General features: G+C 59.4%; 2 protein-coding genes across 2 annotated transcripts; both read right to left on the reverse strand.

The window, feature by feature from the left end:
- Positions 1-7,387: 7,387 nt before the first annotated feature.
- Positions 7,388-11,201, reverse strand: LOC140681008 (uncharacterized). Its single transcript, XM_072920004.1, has one exon. It carries the CDS (start codon positions 11,064-11,066, stop codon positions 9,132-9,134), a length of 1,935 nt encoding a protein of 644 aa, XP_072776105.1. The 5' UTR covers positions 11,067-11,201; the 3' UTR covers positions 7,388-9,131.
- Positions 11,202-11,239: 38 nt separating this feature from the next.
- On the reverse strand, positions 11,240-13,615 carry LOC121468282 (uncharacterized). The gene is made up of 4 exons (XM_072919888.1): positions 13,521-13,615; positions 12,565-12,695; positions 11,339-12,430; positions 11,240-11,289 (listed from the first exon to the last, which is right to left on the reverse strand). The coding sequence occupies exons 2-4, from the start codon at positions 12,584-12,586 to the stop codon at positions 11,240-11,242; spliced, it is 1,164 nt and encodes a 387-aa protein (XP_072775989.1). The 5' UTR covers positions 12,587-12,695; positions 13,521-13,615.
- Between the last annotated feature and the right edge of the window lie 1,188 nt (positions 13,616-14,803).

A 14,803-nucleotide genomic window follows, 5' to 3' on the forward strand; every position in this document is an offset into this window, starting at 1 on the left:
TGTCACCCCCCCTGTCGCGATCCCTGTCACCCCCCCTGTCGCCCCCCCTGTCACCCCCCCTATCGCCCCCCCTGTCGCCCCCCCTATCGCGATCCCTGTCGCCACCCCTGTCACCCCCCCTGTCGCCCCCCCTATCGCCGCCCCTATCGCGATCCCTATCGCGACATGCGCCGCCGCCGCGGCCGCTCCGGGCCCGCCCCCAGCGCGCCATTCCCGCCCAGCGCCGCCGGGACCCCCCGAACTTTTGGGGGTCCCCCCGCGCGGGGGTCACCGAGCGCCACTTGTAGGTCCGGAGGGGGGAGGGGCGCTCCATCTGGGGGGGAGAGAATTTTGGGGTTCAGGGGGTGGATTTGGGGTTGGGGGGAGGAATTTTGGGGAGATTTGGGGGGTTTTGGGGTGTGGATTTGGGGTTGGGGGGTGGGGGGAGAGAATTTTGGGGGTTTGGGGCGGATTTGGGGTGGGGGGAGAGAATTTTGGGGAGATTTGGGGGTGGATTTGGGGTTGGGGGATGGGGGGAGTTGATTTTTGGGGATATTTGGGGTGGATTTGGGGTTGGGGAGTTGATTTTTGGGGTGTTTAGGGTGGATTTGGGGTTGGGGAGTTGATTTTTGGGGGGTTTGGGGTGGATTTGGGGTTGGGGGATGGGGGGACAGAATTTTGGGGGGTTTGGGGGGCGGATTTGGGGTTGGGGGAGGGATTTTGGGGGGTTCGGGGGGTGGATTTGGGGTTGGGGGGATGGGGGGACAGAATTTTGGGGGGTTTTGGGGTGGATTTGGGGTTGGGGGGACAGAATTTTGGGGGTGTTGGGGTTGGATTTGGGGTTGGGGGAGAGAATTTTGGGGTTCAGGGGTGGATTTGGGGTTGGGGGAGTTGTTTTTTGGGGTTCAGGGGTGGATTTGGGGTTGGGGGTAGTTGTTTTTTGGGGGTTTTGGGGGGCGAATTTGGGGTTGGGGGAGAGAATTTTGGGGGATTCAGGGGGCGGATTTGGGGATGGGGGAGTTGATTTTTGGGGGGTTTTGGGGGGTGGATTTGGGGTTGGGGGAGTTGATTTTTGGGGGTTTTGGGGTTGGGTGATGGGGGGAGAGAATTTTGGGGGGTTATGGGGTGGATTTGGGGTTCGGGGGAGTTGATTTTTGGGGCGTTTTGGGGTGGATTTGGGGTTGGGGGAGTTGATTTTTGGGGGTTTTGGGGGGTGAATTTGGGGTTGGGGGAGAGATTTTGGGGAGATTTGGGGGGTTTTGGGGTGGATTTGGGATTGGGGGATGGGGGGAGTTGAGTTTTGGGGGGTTTGGGGTGGATTTGGGGTTGGGGGAGAGAATTTTGGGGGGTTCAGGGGGTGGGGGTGGGGTGGGGAAGAGAATTTGGGGGTTTTGGGGGGTGGATTTGGGGTTGGGGGAGGGATTTTGGGGAGATTTGGGGGGTTTTGGGGTGGATTTGGGGTTGGGGGGTTGATTTTGGGGGGTTTTGGGGTTGGATTTGGGGTTGGGGGGAGAGAATTTTGGGGGTTTTGGGGTGGATTTGGGGTTGGGGGATGGGGGAGAGAATTTTGGGGGTTTTGGGGTGGATTTGGGGTTGGGGGGATGGGGGAGCTGAATTTGGGGGGTTTTGGGGCGGATTTGGGGTTGGGGGGAGTTGATTTTTGGGGGGTTTGGGGGAGGGATTTTGGGGAGATTTGGGGGGTTTTGGGGTGGATTTGGGGTTGGGGGAGAGAATTTTGGGGGGTTCGGGGGTGGGGGTGGGGTTGGGGGGAGAGAATTTTGGGGGGTTTGGGGGATTTTGGGGAGATTTGGGGGGTTTTGGGGTGTGGATTTGGTGTTGGGGGATGGGAGGAGCTGAATTTGGGGGATTTTGGGGTGGATTTGGGGCTGGGGGAGGGATTTTGGGGAGATTTGGGGGATTTTGGGGTGGATTTGGGGTTGGGGAGTTGAATTTTGGGGGATTTTGGGGTGAATTTGGTGTTGGGGGATGGGGGGAGCTGAATTTGGGGTTGGGGCGGGATGGGAAAAGTTGAATTTTGGGCACTTTGGGGACACCCCCGACCCCCCAAAAAAACTTTTGTCCCCCCTCAGGTGACACCCCCCCCCCCCCTTGTGCCACCCCCGAGGTGCCACCCGCGTTTTGTCACCACCGCGCGACAATTTGTCCCCAAATCGGGGGGGGGGGGGGGGGGTGACCACATCCTCCATCGATGGCGCCAAAAAAAGTGACAAAACCACAAAATTTCCCCATTTTTGGGGTCCCTTTTTTGGGGGCCGCTTCCACCCCGCGCCACCCCCACCCCAGGGGACATTTTGGGGACATTTTGGGGACATTTTTTGGGGGGGATTGTCACCCCCAAACCCCCTCCCGGTACCTCCGGTGCTGCTGCCGCGGTTCCTGCCTCAGTTTCCCTCATGTGACCGGGCGGGAGTTTCAGTCACACCCTCAGATCTTCCTCCTCCTCCTCCTCCTCCTCCTCCTCCTCCTCCTCGGGTGGGGCTGGTGGCACCTGGAGGTCCTCCCACCCCTCCAGGATGCGAAATTTGGGGTTTTTTGGGTGGTCTGAGGTGATATTTTGGGGGGCGGGTGGTGGTTTTGGGGTCTCCAAGACCTCACGATGTGAAATTTGGGGTTTTTTGGGGTTTTTTGGGTGGTCTGAGGTGATATTTTGGGGGGCGGAAGGTCGTTTTGGGGTCTCCAAGACCTCACAATGAGAAATTTGGGGTTTTTTGGGGGTGTTGTGGTGATATTTTGGATATTTTGGGGGGCGGGTGGTGGTTTTGGGGTCTCCGAGACCTCACGATGTGAAATTTGGGGTTTTTTGGGGGTGTTGTGGTGATATTTTGGATATTTTGGGGGGCAGGTGGTGGTTTTGGGGTCTCCGAGACCTCACGATGTGAAATTTGGGGATTTTTGGGGTGTTGATGTGATATTTTGGGGGGCGGGTGGTGGTTTTGGGGTCTCCGAGGTGGAACCTGCCTCAGTTTCCCTCCACGATGTGAAATTTGGGGTTTTGGGGGGTGCTGAGATGATATTTTGGGGGTCGGGTGGAGGTTTTGGGGTCTCCAAGACCTCACGATGTGAAATTTGGGGTTTTTGTGGGGGCTGAGGTGATATTTTGGATATTTTGGGGGGCGGGTGGTGGTTTTGGGGTCTCCAAGACTTCACGATGTGAAATTTGGGGTTTTTTGGGGTTTTTTGGGGTTTTTTGGGGTTTTTTGGGGGTGTTGAGGTGACATTTTGGGGGGTGGGTGGTGGTTTTGGGGTCTCCAAGACCTCACGATGCGAAATTTGGGGTTTTTTTGGGGGTGTTGAGGTGATATTTTGGATATTTTGGGGGGCGGGTGGTGGTTTTGGGGTCTCCGAGGTGGGACCTGCCTCAGTTTCCCTCCACGATGTGAAATTTGGGGATTTTTGGGTGGTCTGAGGTGATATTTTGGGGGTCGGGTGGTGGTTTTGGGGTCTCCAAGACCTCACGATGTGAAATTTGGGGTTTTTGGGGGTGCTGAGGTGACATTTTGGGGGGCGGGTGGTGGTTTTGGGGTCTCCGAGACCTCACGATGTGAAATTTGGGGGTTTTTGGGGGGTCTGAGGTGACATTTTGGGGGGCGGGTGGTGGTTTTGGGGTCTCCGAGGTGGGACCTGCCTCAGTTTCCCTCCACGATGTGAAATTTGGGTTTTTTTGGGGTGGTCTGAGGTGACATTTTGGGGGGCGGGTGGACGTTTTGGGGTCTCCGAGGTGGGGGTTGAAGTTCCTCCTGGTGCCTCAGTTTCCCTCAGTTCTTCAGGCGTGGATCAGAGGTGACCTTCTGGAATTGGGGTTATTTTGGGGGGTTTTGGGGTTTATTTTTTGGGGTTTTGGGTTGATTTTGGGGGCTGGTGGGGTGGGCCAGGACTTGGTCAGGTCGGTGGTCGCCTGGGCTGGGGGTTGGTCACGCTGGGGAGATGCAGGAGCAGGTCTGGTGTCCACTTGGACCAGTGTCCATCCAGAGTAGGATTCATGGTCTGGTGTCCATCTGGACCAACCACGTCTCCATCCATGGCCATGTCCCACCACATCCCACCACGTCCCCATCCATGGCCATGTCCCATCCATGTCCCACCATGGCCATGTCCCACCATGTCCCCATCCATGATCACGTTCCCATCCATGTCCATGTCCCACCATGTCCCCATCCACGGTCACGTCCCACCACGTCCCCATCCATGGCCATGTCCAATCACGTCTCCATCCATGGCAATGTCCCACCATGTCCCCATCCATGGCCATGTCCCACCATGTCTCACCATGTTCATGTCCCACCATGTCCCCATCCATGGTCACGTCCCCATCCATGGCCATGTCCCACCATGTCCCACCATGTTCATGTCCCACCATGTCCCCATCCATGCCAATGTCCCACCATGTCCCCATCCATGATCACGTCCTCATCCATGGTCACGTCCTCATCCATGGCCATGTCCCACCATGTCCCACCACATCCCACCATGTCCCCATCCATGATCACGTCCTCACCCATGGCCATGTCCCACCATGTTCCCATCCATGTTCATGTCCCACCATGACCCCATCCATGGCCATGTCCCACCATGTCCCACCATGGCCAATGTCCCACCATGCCCCCATCCGTGGCCATGTCCCACCATGTCCCCATCCATGGTCACGTCCTCACCTATGTTCATGCCCCACCATGTCCCCATCCATGTCCCCATCCCTGTCAATGTCCCACCATGTCCCCATCCATGTTCATGTCCCACCACGTCCCCATCCATGTCCCCATCCCCATCCATGGCCATGTCCCCATCCATGTCCCACCACGTCCCACCATGGCCATGTCCCACCACGTTCTCATCCATGTCCCCATCCCCGTCCATGTCCCACCATGTCCCCATCCATGATCACATCCTCATCCATGTCTATGTCCCACCATGACCACGTCCCCATCCATGGCCACGTCCCACCGTGTCCCACCATGTTCCCCATCCATGGTCACATCCCCATCCACGGCCACATTCCCATCCGTGTCCATGTCCCACCATGTCCCCATCCATGATCACATCCTCATCCATGTCTATGTCCCACCATGACCATGTCCCCATCCATGTCCCACCATGGCCATGTCCCACCATGTCCCACCATGGCCATGTCCCACCATGTCTCACCATGTTCATGTCCCACCATGTCCCACCATGGCCATGTCCCACCATGTCCCCATCCATGGACACATCCTTATCCATGGCCATGTCCCACCATGTCCCCATCCATGGCCACGTCCCCATCCATGTCCCACCATGGCCATGTCCCACCATGTCCCCATCCATGGTCACGTTCCCATCCATGTCCCCATCCCACCACGTTCCCATCCATGGCCATGTCCCACCATGTCTCCATCCATGTCCCCATCCATGGCCACGTTCCCATCCGTGTCCATGTCCCACCATGTCCCCATCCATGTCCCCATCCCCGTCCTTGTCCCACCAAGTCCCCATCCATGATCACATCCTCATCCATGGCCATGTCCCACCATGTCCCACCATGGCCATGTCCCCATCCATGCCAATGTCCCACCAAGTCCCCATCCATGTCCCCATCCCCATCCATGACCACGTCCTCATCCATGTTCATGTCCCACCATGTCCCCATCCATGGCCATGTCCCCATCCATGCCAATGTCCCACCATGTTCCCATCCATGTCCCCATCCCCATCCATGGCCATGTCCAATCACGTCTCCATCCACGGCCATGTCCCACCACGTCCCCATCCACGGCCATGTCCCACCACATCCCACCACGTCCCCATCCATGGCCATGTCCCCATCCATGTCCCACCATGGCCATGTCCCATCATGTCCTCATCCATGGCCATGTCCCACCATGTCCCCATCCATGGCCACGTCCCCATCCATGTCCCCATCCCCGTCCTTGTCCCAAGTCCCCATCCATGATCACGTCCTCACCCATGGCCATGTCCCACCATGTTCCCATCTATGGCCATGTCCCCATCCATGCCAATGTCCCACCATGTCCCCATCCATGGCCATGTCCCACCATGTTCCCATCCATGGCCACGTCCTCATCCATGGCCATGTCCCACCACGTCCCACCATGTTCCCATCCATGGTCACATCCCCATCCACGGCCACATTCCCATCTCTGTCCATGTCCCACCATGTCCCCATCCATGTCCCCATCCCCGTCCTTGTCCCACCAAGTCCCCATCCATGATCACATCCTCATCCATGGACATGTCCAACCACATCCCCATCCATGTTCATGTCCCACCATGTCCCCATCCATGATCACGTCCTCACCCATGGCCATGTCCCACCATGTTCCCATCCATGGCCATGTCCCACCATGTCCCCATCCATGGCCATGTCCCACCATGGCCATGTCCCACCATGTCCCACCATGGCCATGTCCCACCATGTCCCACCATGGCCATGTCCCACCATGTCCCCATCCCCATCCATGGCCACATCCCACCATGTTCCCATCCATGGCCACATCCCACCATGTTCCCATCCATGTTCATGCCCCACCACGTCCCCATCCACGTCCCCATCCCCATCCATGTTCATGTCCCACCATGTCCCCATCCATGGTCACGTTCCCATCCATGTCCATGTCCCACCATGTCCCCATCCATGGCCATGTCCCACCATGTCCCACCATGTTCATGTCCCACCATGTCCCCATCCATGGCCATGTCCCACCATGTCCCACCATGTTCATGTCCCACCATGTCCCCATCCATGGCCATGTCCCCATCCATGCCAATGTCCCACCATGTTCCCATCCATGGCCACGTCCCCATCCATGTCCCCATCCCCATCCATGGCCATGTCCCCATCCATGCCAATGTCCCACCATGTCCCCATCCATGGCCATGTCCCACCATGGCCATGTCCCACCATGTCCCACCATGGCCATGTCCCACCATGTCCCACCATGGCCATGTCCCACCATGTCCCCATCCATGGACACATCCTTATCTTTATAGTGTCATATATAAATTTATGGTGTCATTATATAAATTTATAGGTTAAGGCCACTTAAGGAAAATTTAAACAATTTCTTCGTTTCTATCAACCACCACCTCATCTCGAATAAACGGAGAACGTTCCATGAACCGCGTTGGTTCAGATCTGCCTTTGTCCTCTCCAGCTTTTGGTTTTCCTGAGGTTCTCTGGTTTTTGGGGACACTCGGGGGGTTTCTCTCCCCAGGGTGGCTCCTCTGGTGGACCTTCAGTTGGGATTTCCAACTGAAGTTCTCCCCACACTTGTGGGGTTTCTCCATTTCTCCCCAGACCAGGTTGAAGTTCTCACCAAAGTTCTCCCCACACTCGTGGGGTTTTTCCCCAGATCATCACCAAAGTTCTCCCCACACTTGTAGGGTTTCTCCCCACACTTGTAGGGTTTCTCCCCACACTTGTAGGGTTTCTCCCCATATCTGGCTGAAGTTCTCACCAAAGCTCTCCCCACACTTGTAGGGTTTCTCCCCAGATCAGGCTGAAGTTCTCACCAAAGCTCTCCCCACACTTGTAGGGTTTCTCCCCAGATCAGGCTGAAGTTCTCACCAAAGTTCTCCCCACACTTGAAGGGTTTCTCCCCATATCAGGATGAAGTTCTCACCAAAGTGCTCCCCACACTTGTGGGGTTTTTCCCCACATCAAGCTGAAGTTCTCACCAAAACTCTCCCCACACTTGTAGGGTTTCTCCCCAGATCATCACCAAAGCTCTCCCCACACTTGTAGGGTTTCTCCCCACACTTGTAGGGTTTCTCCCCAGATCAGGCTGAAGTTCTCACCAAAGCTCTCCCCACACTTGTAGGGTTTCTCCCCAGATCATCACCAAAGTTCTCCCCACACTTGTAGGGTTTCTCCCCAGACCAGGCTGAAGTTCTCACCAAAGCTCTCCCCACACTTGTAGGGTTTCTCCCCAGATCAGGCTGAAGTTCTCACCAAAGTTCTCCCCACACTTGTGGGGTTTCTCCCTTTCTCCCCACATCAGGTTGAAGTTCTCACCAAAGCTCTCCCCACACTCACAGGGTTTCTCCCCAGATCATCACCAAAGTTCTCCCCACACTTGTAGGGTTTCTCCCCACATCAGGCTGAAGTTCTCACCAAAGCTCTCCCCACACTCGTGGGGTTTCTCTCCCCAGGGTGGCTCCTCTGGTGGACCTTCAGTTGGGATTTCCAACTGAAGTTCTCCCCACACTCGAAGGGTTTCTCCCTTTCTCCCCAGATCTGGCTGAAGTTCTCACCAAAGTTCTCCCCACACTTGTAGGGTTTCTCCCCACATCAGGCTGAAGTTCTCACCAAAGCTCTCCCCACACTCGTGGGGTTTCTCCCCAGATCATCACCAAAGTTCTCCCCACACTTGTAGGGTTTCTCCCCAGATGAGGCTGAAGTTCTCACCAAAGTTCTCCCCACACTTGTAGGGTTTGTCCCCAGGGTGGCTCCTCTGGTGGACCTTCAGTTGGGATTTCCAACCGAAGTTCTCCCCACACTCGTGGGGTTTCTCCATTTCTCCCCAGATCAGGTTGAAGTTCTCACCAAAGCTCTCCCCACACTCGTGGGGTTTCTCCCCAGATCAGGTTGAAGTTCTCACCAAAGCTCTCCCCACACTCGTGGGGTTTCTCCCCACATCAGGTTGAAGTTCTCACCAAAGCTCTCCCCACACTCGTGGGGTTTCTCCCCACATCAGGTTGAAGTTCTCACCAAAGCTCTCCCCACACTTGTAGGGTTTCTCCCCAGATCATCACCAAAGCTCTCCCCACACTTGTAGGGTTTGTCCCCAGGGTGGCTCCTCTGGTGAACCTTCAGTTGGGATTTCCAACCGAAGTTCTCCCCACACTCGTGGGGTTTCTCCCCATATTTGGCTGAAGTTCTCACCAAAGTTCTCCCCACACTCGTGGGGTTTCTCCCCAGATCATCACCAAAGTTCTCACCAAAGCTCTCCCCACACTTGTAGGGTTTCTCCCCAGATCATCACCAAAGCTCTCCCCACACTCGTGGGGTTTCTCCCCGGTGCGGCTCCTCTGCTGGACAATCACTTGGCATCTCCTGGGTGACTCTGCCCACACCGGGGACACTCGTGGGGCGTCTCCGCGGCGCTCGGAGTCTCCCCACGGCCTCAGCGCCGCTTTTAGTGGTGCCTCCATTGGTGCTTGGCCAGCAGAGAACTCCTGGAGAACATCTTCCCGCACTGGGGACACGGCTGGGGCCTGTCCCCGGCGTGGCTGAGCTGGTGTTTGGCCAGGTAGGAGCTGCTCTTGAAGCCCCTCTTGCAGTCGGGACAGCGGAAGGGTTTCTCCTCCGGCCGCGCGCACCGGTGGCTCTGCAGAGCCGCGCCGGTGGGAAACCTCTTCTGGCACCGCCCACACTCGTGGGGACCGTCCTGGCCGTGCCTCTTCTGGTGGGAAATCAGGCTGGACCTCGCGCTGAAGCTCTTCTCGCAGTGGCCACACTTGTAGGGCCTCTCCCCGGTGTGGACACGCCGGTGGTTGACCAGGCTGGAGTTCTGGTTGAAGCCCTTCCCGCAGTCGGGGCAGAGGAACGGTTTCTCGTCCGTGTGCGAGCGCTGCTGGTGCTTGAGAACTTCCGAGCTGCTCCGAAACCTCTTGTGGCACTGGTCGCACTCGTAGGGCCGTTCCCCGGTGTGGACCTTCCGGTGGGCGGCCAGGCCCGAGCGCTGCGTGAAGCTCTTCCCGCACTCCCCACACGCGAAGGGCCGTTCCCCGGTGTGGATCCTGTGGTGGACCTTCAGTTGGCACTTCCAACCGAAGCTCTTCCCGCACTCCCCGCAGGCGTAGGGCCGTTCCCCGGTGTGGACGCGCCGGTGGTTGACCAGGATGGAGTTGGCCCTGAAGCCCTTGCCGCAGTCGGGGCAGAGGAACGGCCGCTCGTCCGTGTGCGAGCGTCGGTGCCGCAGGAGACCGGGGTTGGTCTGGAACCTCTTGTGGCACTGCTCGCACTCGTAGGGCCGTTCCCCGGTGTGGATCCTCCGGTGGACGTTGAGGGAGGAGCTGGTGGTGAACCTCTTCCCGCACTCCTCACACCCGTAGGGTTTCTCCCCGGTGTGGGTCCTCCGGTGGACCATCAGGTGGCACCTCAGCACGAAGCTCTTCCCGCACACGGCGCACGCGTAGGGCCGTTCCCCGGTGTGGACACGCCGGTGCTCCATCATGCAGGAGCTGGTCCTGAAGCTCTTCCCGCACTGGGGACACTCGTAGGGCTTCTCCCCGGTGTGGCTCCTGCGGTGGTAGAGCAGGTGGGAGCTCTTGATGAAGCTCTTCCCGCACTCCCCACACTTGTAGGGCCGTTCCCCGGTGTGGATCCTCTGGTGTTTCACCAGCTCCGAGCCCGAAATGAAGCTCTTCCCACACTGTCCACACCCGTAGGGCCTCTCCCCGCTGTGGATTCTTCTGTGGTAGATCAAGGAGGACCTACACGTGAAGCTCTTCCCACACTCCGAACACTTGTGGGGCACCTTCCCACCCCGGAGCCGCTCCCGGACCCCCACCTCCGAGCTCCGGCCGCCTCCCGGTGCCGCGGTGGGTTTTTCGGAACCGTGGTCGCCGCGTTGACGCGCCGCGTGTCTCCTCTGGTGGACGACCAGGTGGGAGCTCCGTCGGAAGCTCTTCCCGCACTGCCCGCAGTCGAAGGGCCGCTCTCCGGTGTGGATCAGGTGGTGGGAAATCAGGCTGCTCCTCATCCTGAAGCTCTTCCCGCACCGGGGACACCCGTAGGGCTTCTCCCCGGTGTGGATCCTCCGGTGGTTGACCAGGGTGGAGTTGTGCTTGAAGCCCTTCCCGCAGTCGGCGCAGCGGAACGGTTTCTCGTCCGTGTGCGACCGCTGGTGCTTGAGAACTTCCGAGCTGGTCCGGAACCTCTTGTGGCACTCCCCACACTCGTAGGGCTTCTCCCCGGTGTGGATCCTCCGGTGGACAGCCAGGCTGGAGCTGCCTCTGAAGCTCTTCCCGCACTCCCCACACCCGTAGGGTTTCTCCCCGGTGTGGGTCCTCAGGTGGATGAGCAGGGTGGACCTCCACCTGAAGTTCTTCCCGCATTCCGAGCACATGTAGATCTTCTTCCCATCCTGGAGCAGCTCCTGGACCTCCAGCTCCGAGCTCCGACCCAAGGTGGGTCTTTCCCCCTGGGATCCGCGCTGGGATCTGCGTTTGCAGCTCCTCCTGGTCAGGGATCTCCGGGGCTTTTCCTCCTCCTCGGTGGGTTCCTCTGCCACGGAGCTGCTCAGGATTGGGGATTTGTCCTCCCCGGTGGGTTCCTGTGCCGTGGAGATGCTCAGGAACGGGCATTGGTCCTCCTCAGTGGGTTCCTGCACCACGGAGCCTCTCAGGACCATGAATTTGTCCTCCTCGGTGGGTTCCTGTGCCATGGAGCTGCTCAGGACGAGGGATTCGTCCTCTCTGGTGGGTTCCTGTGCCGTGGAGCCGCTCGGGAACGGGGATTGGTCCTCCTCGGTGGGTTCCTGCGCCATGGAGACACTCGGGAACAGGGATTGGTCCTCCCCGGTGGGTTCCTGCGCCGTGGAGCTGCTCAGGACCAAAGATTTGTCCTCCCTGGTGGGTTCCTGCACCGTGGAACCTCTCAGGACCATGAATTTGTCCTCCCTGGTGGGTTCCTGTGTCGTGGAGCCGCTCGGGACTGGGGATTTGTCCTCCCTGGTGGGTTCCTGTGCCATGGAGCTGCTCAGGACCATGAATTTGTCCTCTCTGGTGGGTTCCTGTGCTGTGGAGCTGCTCAGGACCATGAATTTGTCCTCCCCGGTGGGTTCCTGCGCCATGGAGCTGCTCAGGACCATGAATTTGTCCTCCCTGGTGGGTTCCTGTGCCGTGGAGCCTCTCAGGACCATGAATTTGTCCTCTCTGGTGGGTTCCTGTGCTGTGGAGCCTCTCAGGACCATGAATTTGTCCTCCCCGGTGGGTTCCTGTGCCGTGGAGCTGCTCAGGACCATGAATTTGTCCTCCTCGGTGGGTTCCTGTGCCGTGGAGCCGCTCGGGACCATGAATTTGTCCTCCTCGGTGGGTTCCTGTGCCGTGGAGCTGCTCAGGACCATGAATTTGTCCTCCCCGGTGGGTTCCTGTGCCGTGGAGCTGCTCGGGACCGGGGATTTGTCCTCCCTGGTGGGTTCCTGCGCCGTGGATTTGTCCTCCTTGGTGGGTTCCTGTGCCGTGGAACCACTCAGGACCATGAATTTGTCCTCCCCGGTGGGTTCCTGTGCCGTGGAGCTCTGCCGTGGGGATTTCTCCTCCCCGGTGGGTTCCTGCACCATGGAGCTCTGCCGTGGGGATTTCTCCTCCATGGTGGGTTCCTGTGCCGTGGAGCTCTGCCGTGGGGATTTCTCCTCCCTGGTGGGTTCCTGTGCCGTGGAGCTCTGCCGTGGGGATTTCTCCTCGCCGCTCTCCATGCTCAGCTCCTGCTCTGGAGGAGGAAGGACAAGCAGAGGATGGGATTTGCCTCCGCGCCGCAGCGAAGGACACGGAGCTGTCCTGCCGGGCCGGGCTGGGAGATGGAGCAGGAGAAGAAGGGAAAAGGGGCAGCGACTTCCTCCTCACCTGCCTGCGGCTCCCGGGCCATCTTCCTCTTCCTCTTCCTCTTCCTCTTCCTCTTCCTCTTCCTCGCGGCCTCCTCCTCCTCCTCCTCCTGCTGCTGTCCCGGCCGAGGTTTGGGGATGGCAAACGCCGCTCTGGGGGAGAACCGGGGCTGAGAACCGGGATCGCCCCTGCGCGCTGCCCCCGCTCCGGTATTGCCCCTCCTCGCTCTCCCCGGGCTCCGGGATCGCCCCTCCCCACTCCGGTATTGCCCCTCCGCGCTCCGGTATTGCCCCTCCGCGCACCCCCGGGCTCCGGTATCGCCCCTCCGCTCTCCCCCCGCTCCGGTATCGCCCCTCCGCGCTCTCCCCGGGCTCCGGTATTGCCCCTCCACTCTCCCCCCGCTCCGGTATTGCCCCTTCGCTCTCCCCCCGCTCTCCGGTATCGCCCCTCCGCTCTCCCCCCGCTCCGGTATCGCCCCTCCGCCCTCCCCGGGGCTCCGGGATCGCCCCTCCGCGCTCTCCCCGCTCCGGTATCGCCCCTCCCCGCTCCGGTATCGCCGTTCCCCGCTCCGGTATTTCCCCTCCCCGCTCCGGTATTGCCCCTCCACGCTCTCCCCCCGCTCCGGTATCGCCGTTCCCACTCCGATATCGCCCCTCCGCTCTCGCCCCTCCGCGCTCTCCCCGGGCTCCGGTATCGCCCCTCCTCGCTCTCCCCGGGCTCCGGTATTGCCCCTCCCCGCTCCGGTATCGCCGCCCCGCTCCCCCCGCTCCGGGGCTCCGGGGCATCCCCAAACCCGAGCCCGCCCCCGTGCCCGCCGGTACCGGCCGATCGCCACGTGGGACCCCCCCAGGACCCCTCCAGGGGCAATTCCGCCCCCGTTTTGGGGTCCTGCCCCACCCGAGCCCCCCCGGGCCACCGGAAAACGCTCCCGGGGAGCCCCGGTAAGGGTTGGGGGTGAGCTGCCGCTGCCCGCTCACCTGCACCGGGACCGGGGGCGATGCCGGCGGAACCGCGACTGAGCGGGACCGGGGGGCGATGCCGGCCGCTCCTCCTCTTCCTCTGTCCCTCCTCTTCCTCTGTCCCTCCTCTTCCTCCTCCTCTCCCTCTTCTTCTTCTTCTCTCCCTCCTCTTCCTCTTCCTTTGTCCCTCCTCTTCCTCTTCCTCTTCCTCTCCTCTTCTTCTCTCCCTCCTCTTCCTCTCCTTCTTCTCTCCCTCCTCCTCCTATTCCGGCCGCTCCTCCTCTTCCTCTGTCCCTCCTCTTCCTCTTCCTTTGTCCCTCCTCTTCCTCCTCCTCTCCTCTTCTTCTTCTTCTTCTCTCCCTCCTCTTCCTTTGTCCTTCCTCTTCCTCTTCCTCTTCCTCTTCCTCTTCCTCTTCCTCCTCCTCCTCCTCCTCTTCCTCTTCCTCTTCCTCTTCCTCTTCCTCTTCCTCTTCCTCTTCCTCTTCCTCTTCCTCTTCCTCTTCCTCTGTCCTTCCTCTTCCTTTGTCCTTCCTCTTCCTCCTCCACTTCCTCTCCTCTTCCTCTTCTTCTTCTCTCCCTCCTCTTCCTCTTCCTTTGTCCCGCCTCTTCCTCCTCCTCTTCCTCTCCTTCCTCTCTCCCTCCTCTTCCTTCCTCTTCCTCTTCCTCCTCCTCTTCCTCTTCCTCTTCCTCTTCCTCTTCCTCTTCCTCTTCCTCTTCCTCTTCCTCTTCCTCTTCCTCTTCCTCTTCTTCTCTCCCTCCTCTTCCTCTTCCTTTGTCCCTCCTCTTCCTCTTCCTCTGTCCCTCCTCTTCCTCCTCCTCTTCCTCTCCTTCTTCTCTCCCTCCTCCTCCTCCGGCCGCTCCTCCTCTTCTTTTGTCCCTCCTCTTCCTCTTCCTCTTCCTCCTCCTCTTCCTCCTCCTCTTCCTCTCCTTCTTCTCTCCTTCCTCTTCCTCTTCCTCTTCCTCTTCCTCTTCCTCTTCCTCTTCCTCTTCCTCTTCCTCTTCCTCTTCCTCTTCCTCTTCCTCTTCCTCTTCCTCTTCCTCTTCCTCTCCTTCTTCTCTCCTTCCTCTTCCTCTGGTGTTCCTCTTCCTCCCGCTCCCTGCCCGGCCCGGGCTCTTACTGGGAGCACTGGGAGAGAACTGGGAGCACTGGGAGGGAACTGGGAGCACTGGGAGGGAACTGGGAGGGAACTGGGAGCGCTGGGAGGGAACTGGGAACGATGGGAGGGAACTGGGAGCACTGGGGGGGAACTGGGAGGGAACTGGGAGCACTGGGAGCACTGGGAGGGAACTGGGAACGCTGG

Source organism: Taeniopygia guttata, chromosome 30, assembly GCF_048771995.1.
Source record: "Taeniopygia guttata chromosome 30, bTaeGut7.mat, whole genome shotgun sequence".
In the NCBI taxonomy this organism is placed as follows: domain Eukaryota; kingdom Metazoa; phylum Chordata; class Aves; order Passeriformes; family Estrildidae; genus Taeniopygia; species Taeniopygia guttata.

Bases quoted from the DNA above. Each gene is read 5' to 3' on its own strand.
- LOC140681008 (XM_072920004.1), bottom strand. From the start codon at position 11,066: ATGTGCTCGGAATGCGGGAAGAACTTCAGGTGGAGGTCCACCCTGCTC.
- LOC121468282 (XM_072919888.1), bottom strand. From the start codon at position 12,586: ATGGCCCGGGAGCCGCAGGCAG. The intron at 12,431-12,564 runs GTGAGGAGGAAG...TTCCTCCTCCAG, and splicing joins GGCCCGGGAGCCGCAGGCAG to AGCAGGAGCTGAGCATGGAG. The intron at 11,290-11,338 runs GCTCCGTGGTGC...CCCGTTCCTGAG, and splicing joins CAAATTCATGGTCCTGAGAG to CATCTCCACGGCACAGGAAC.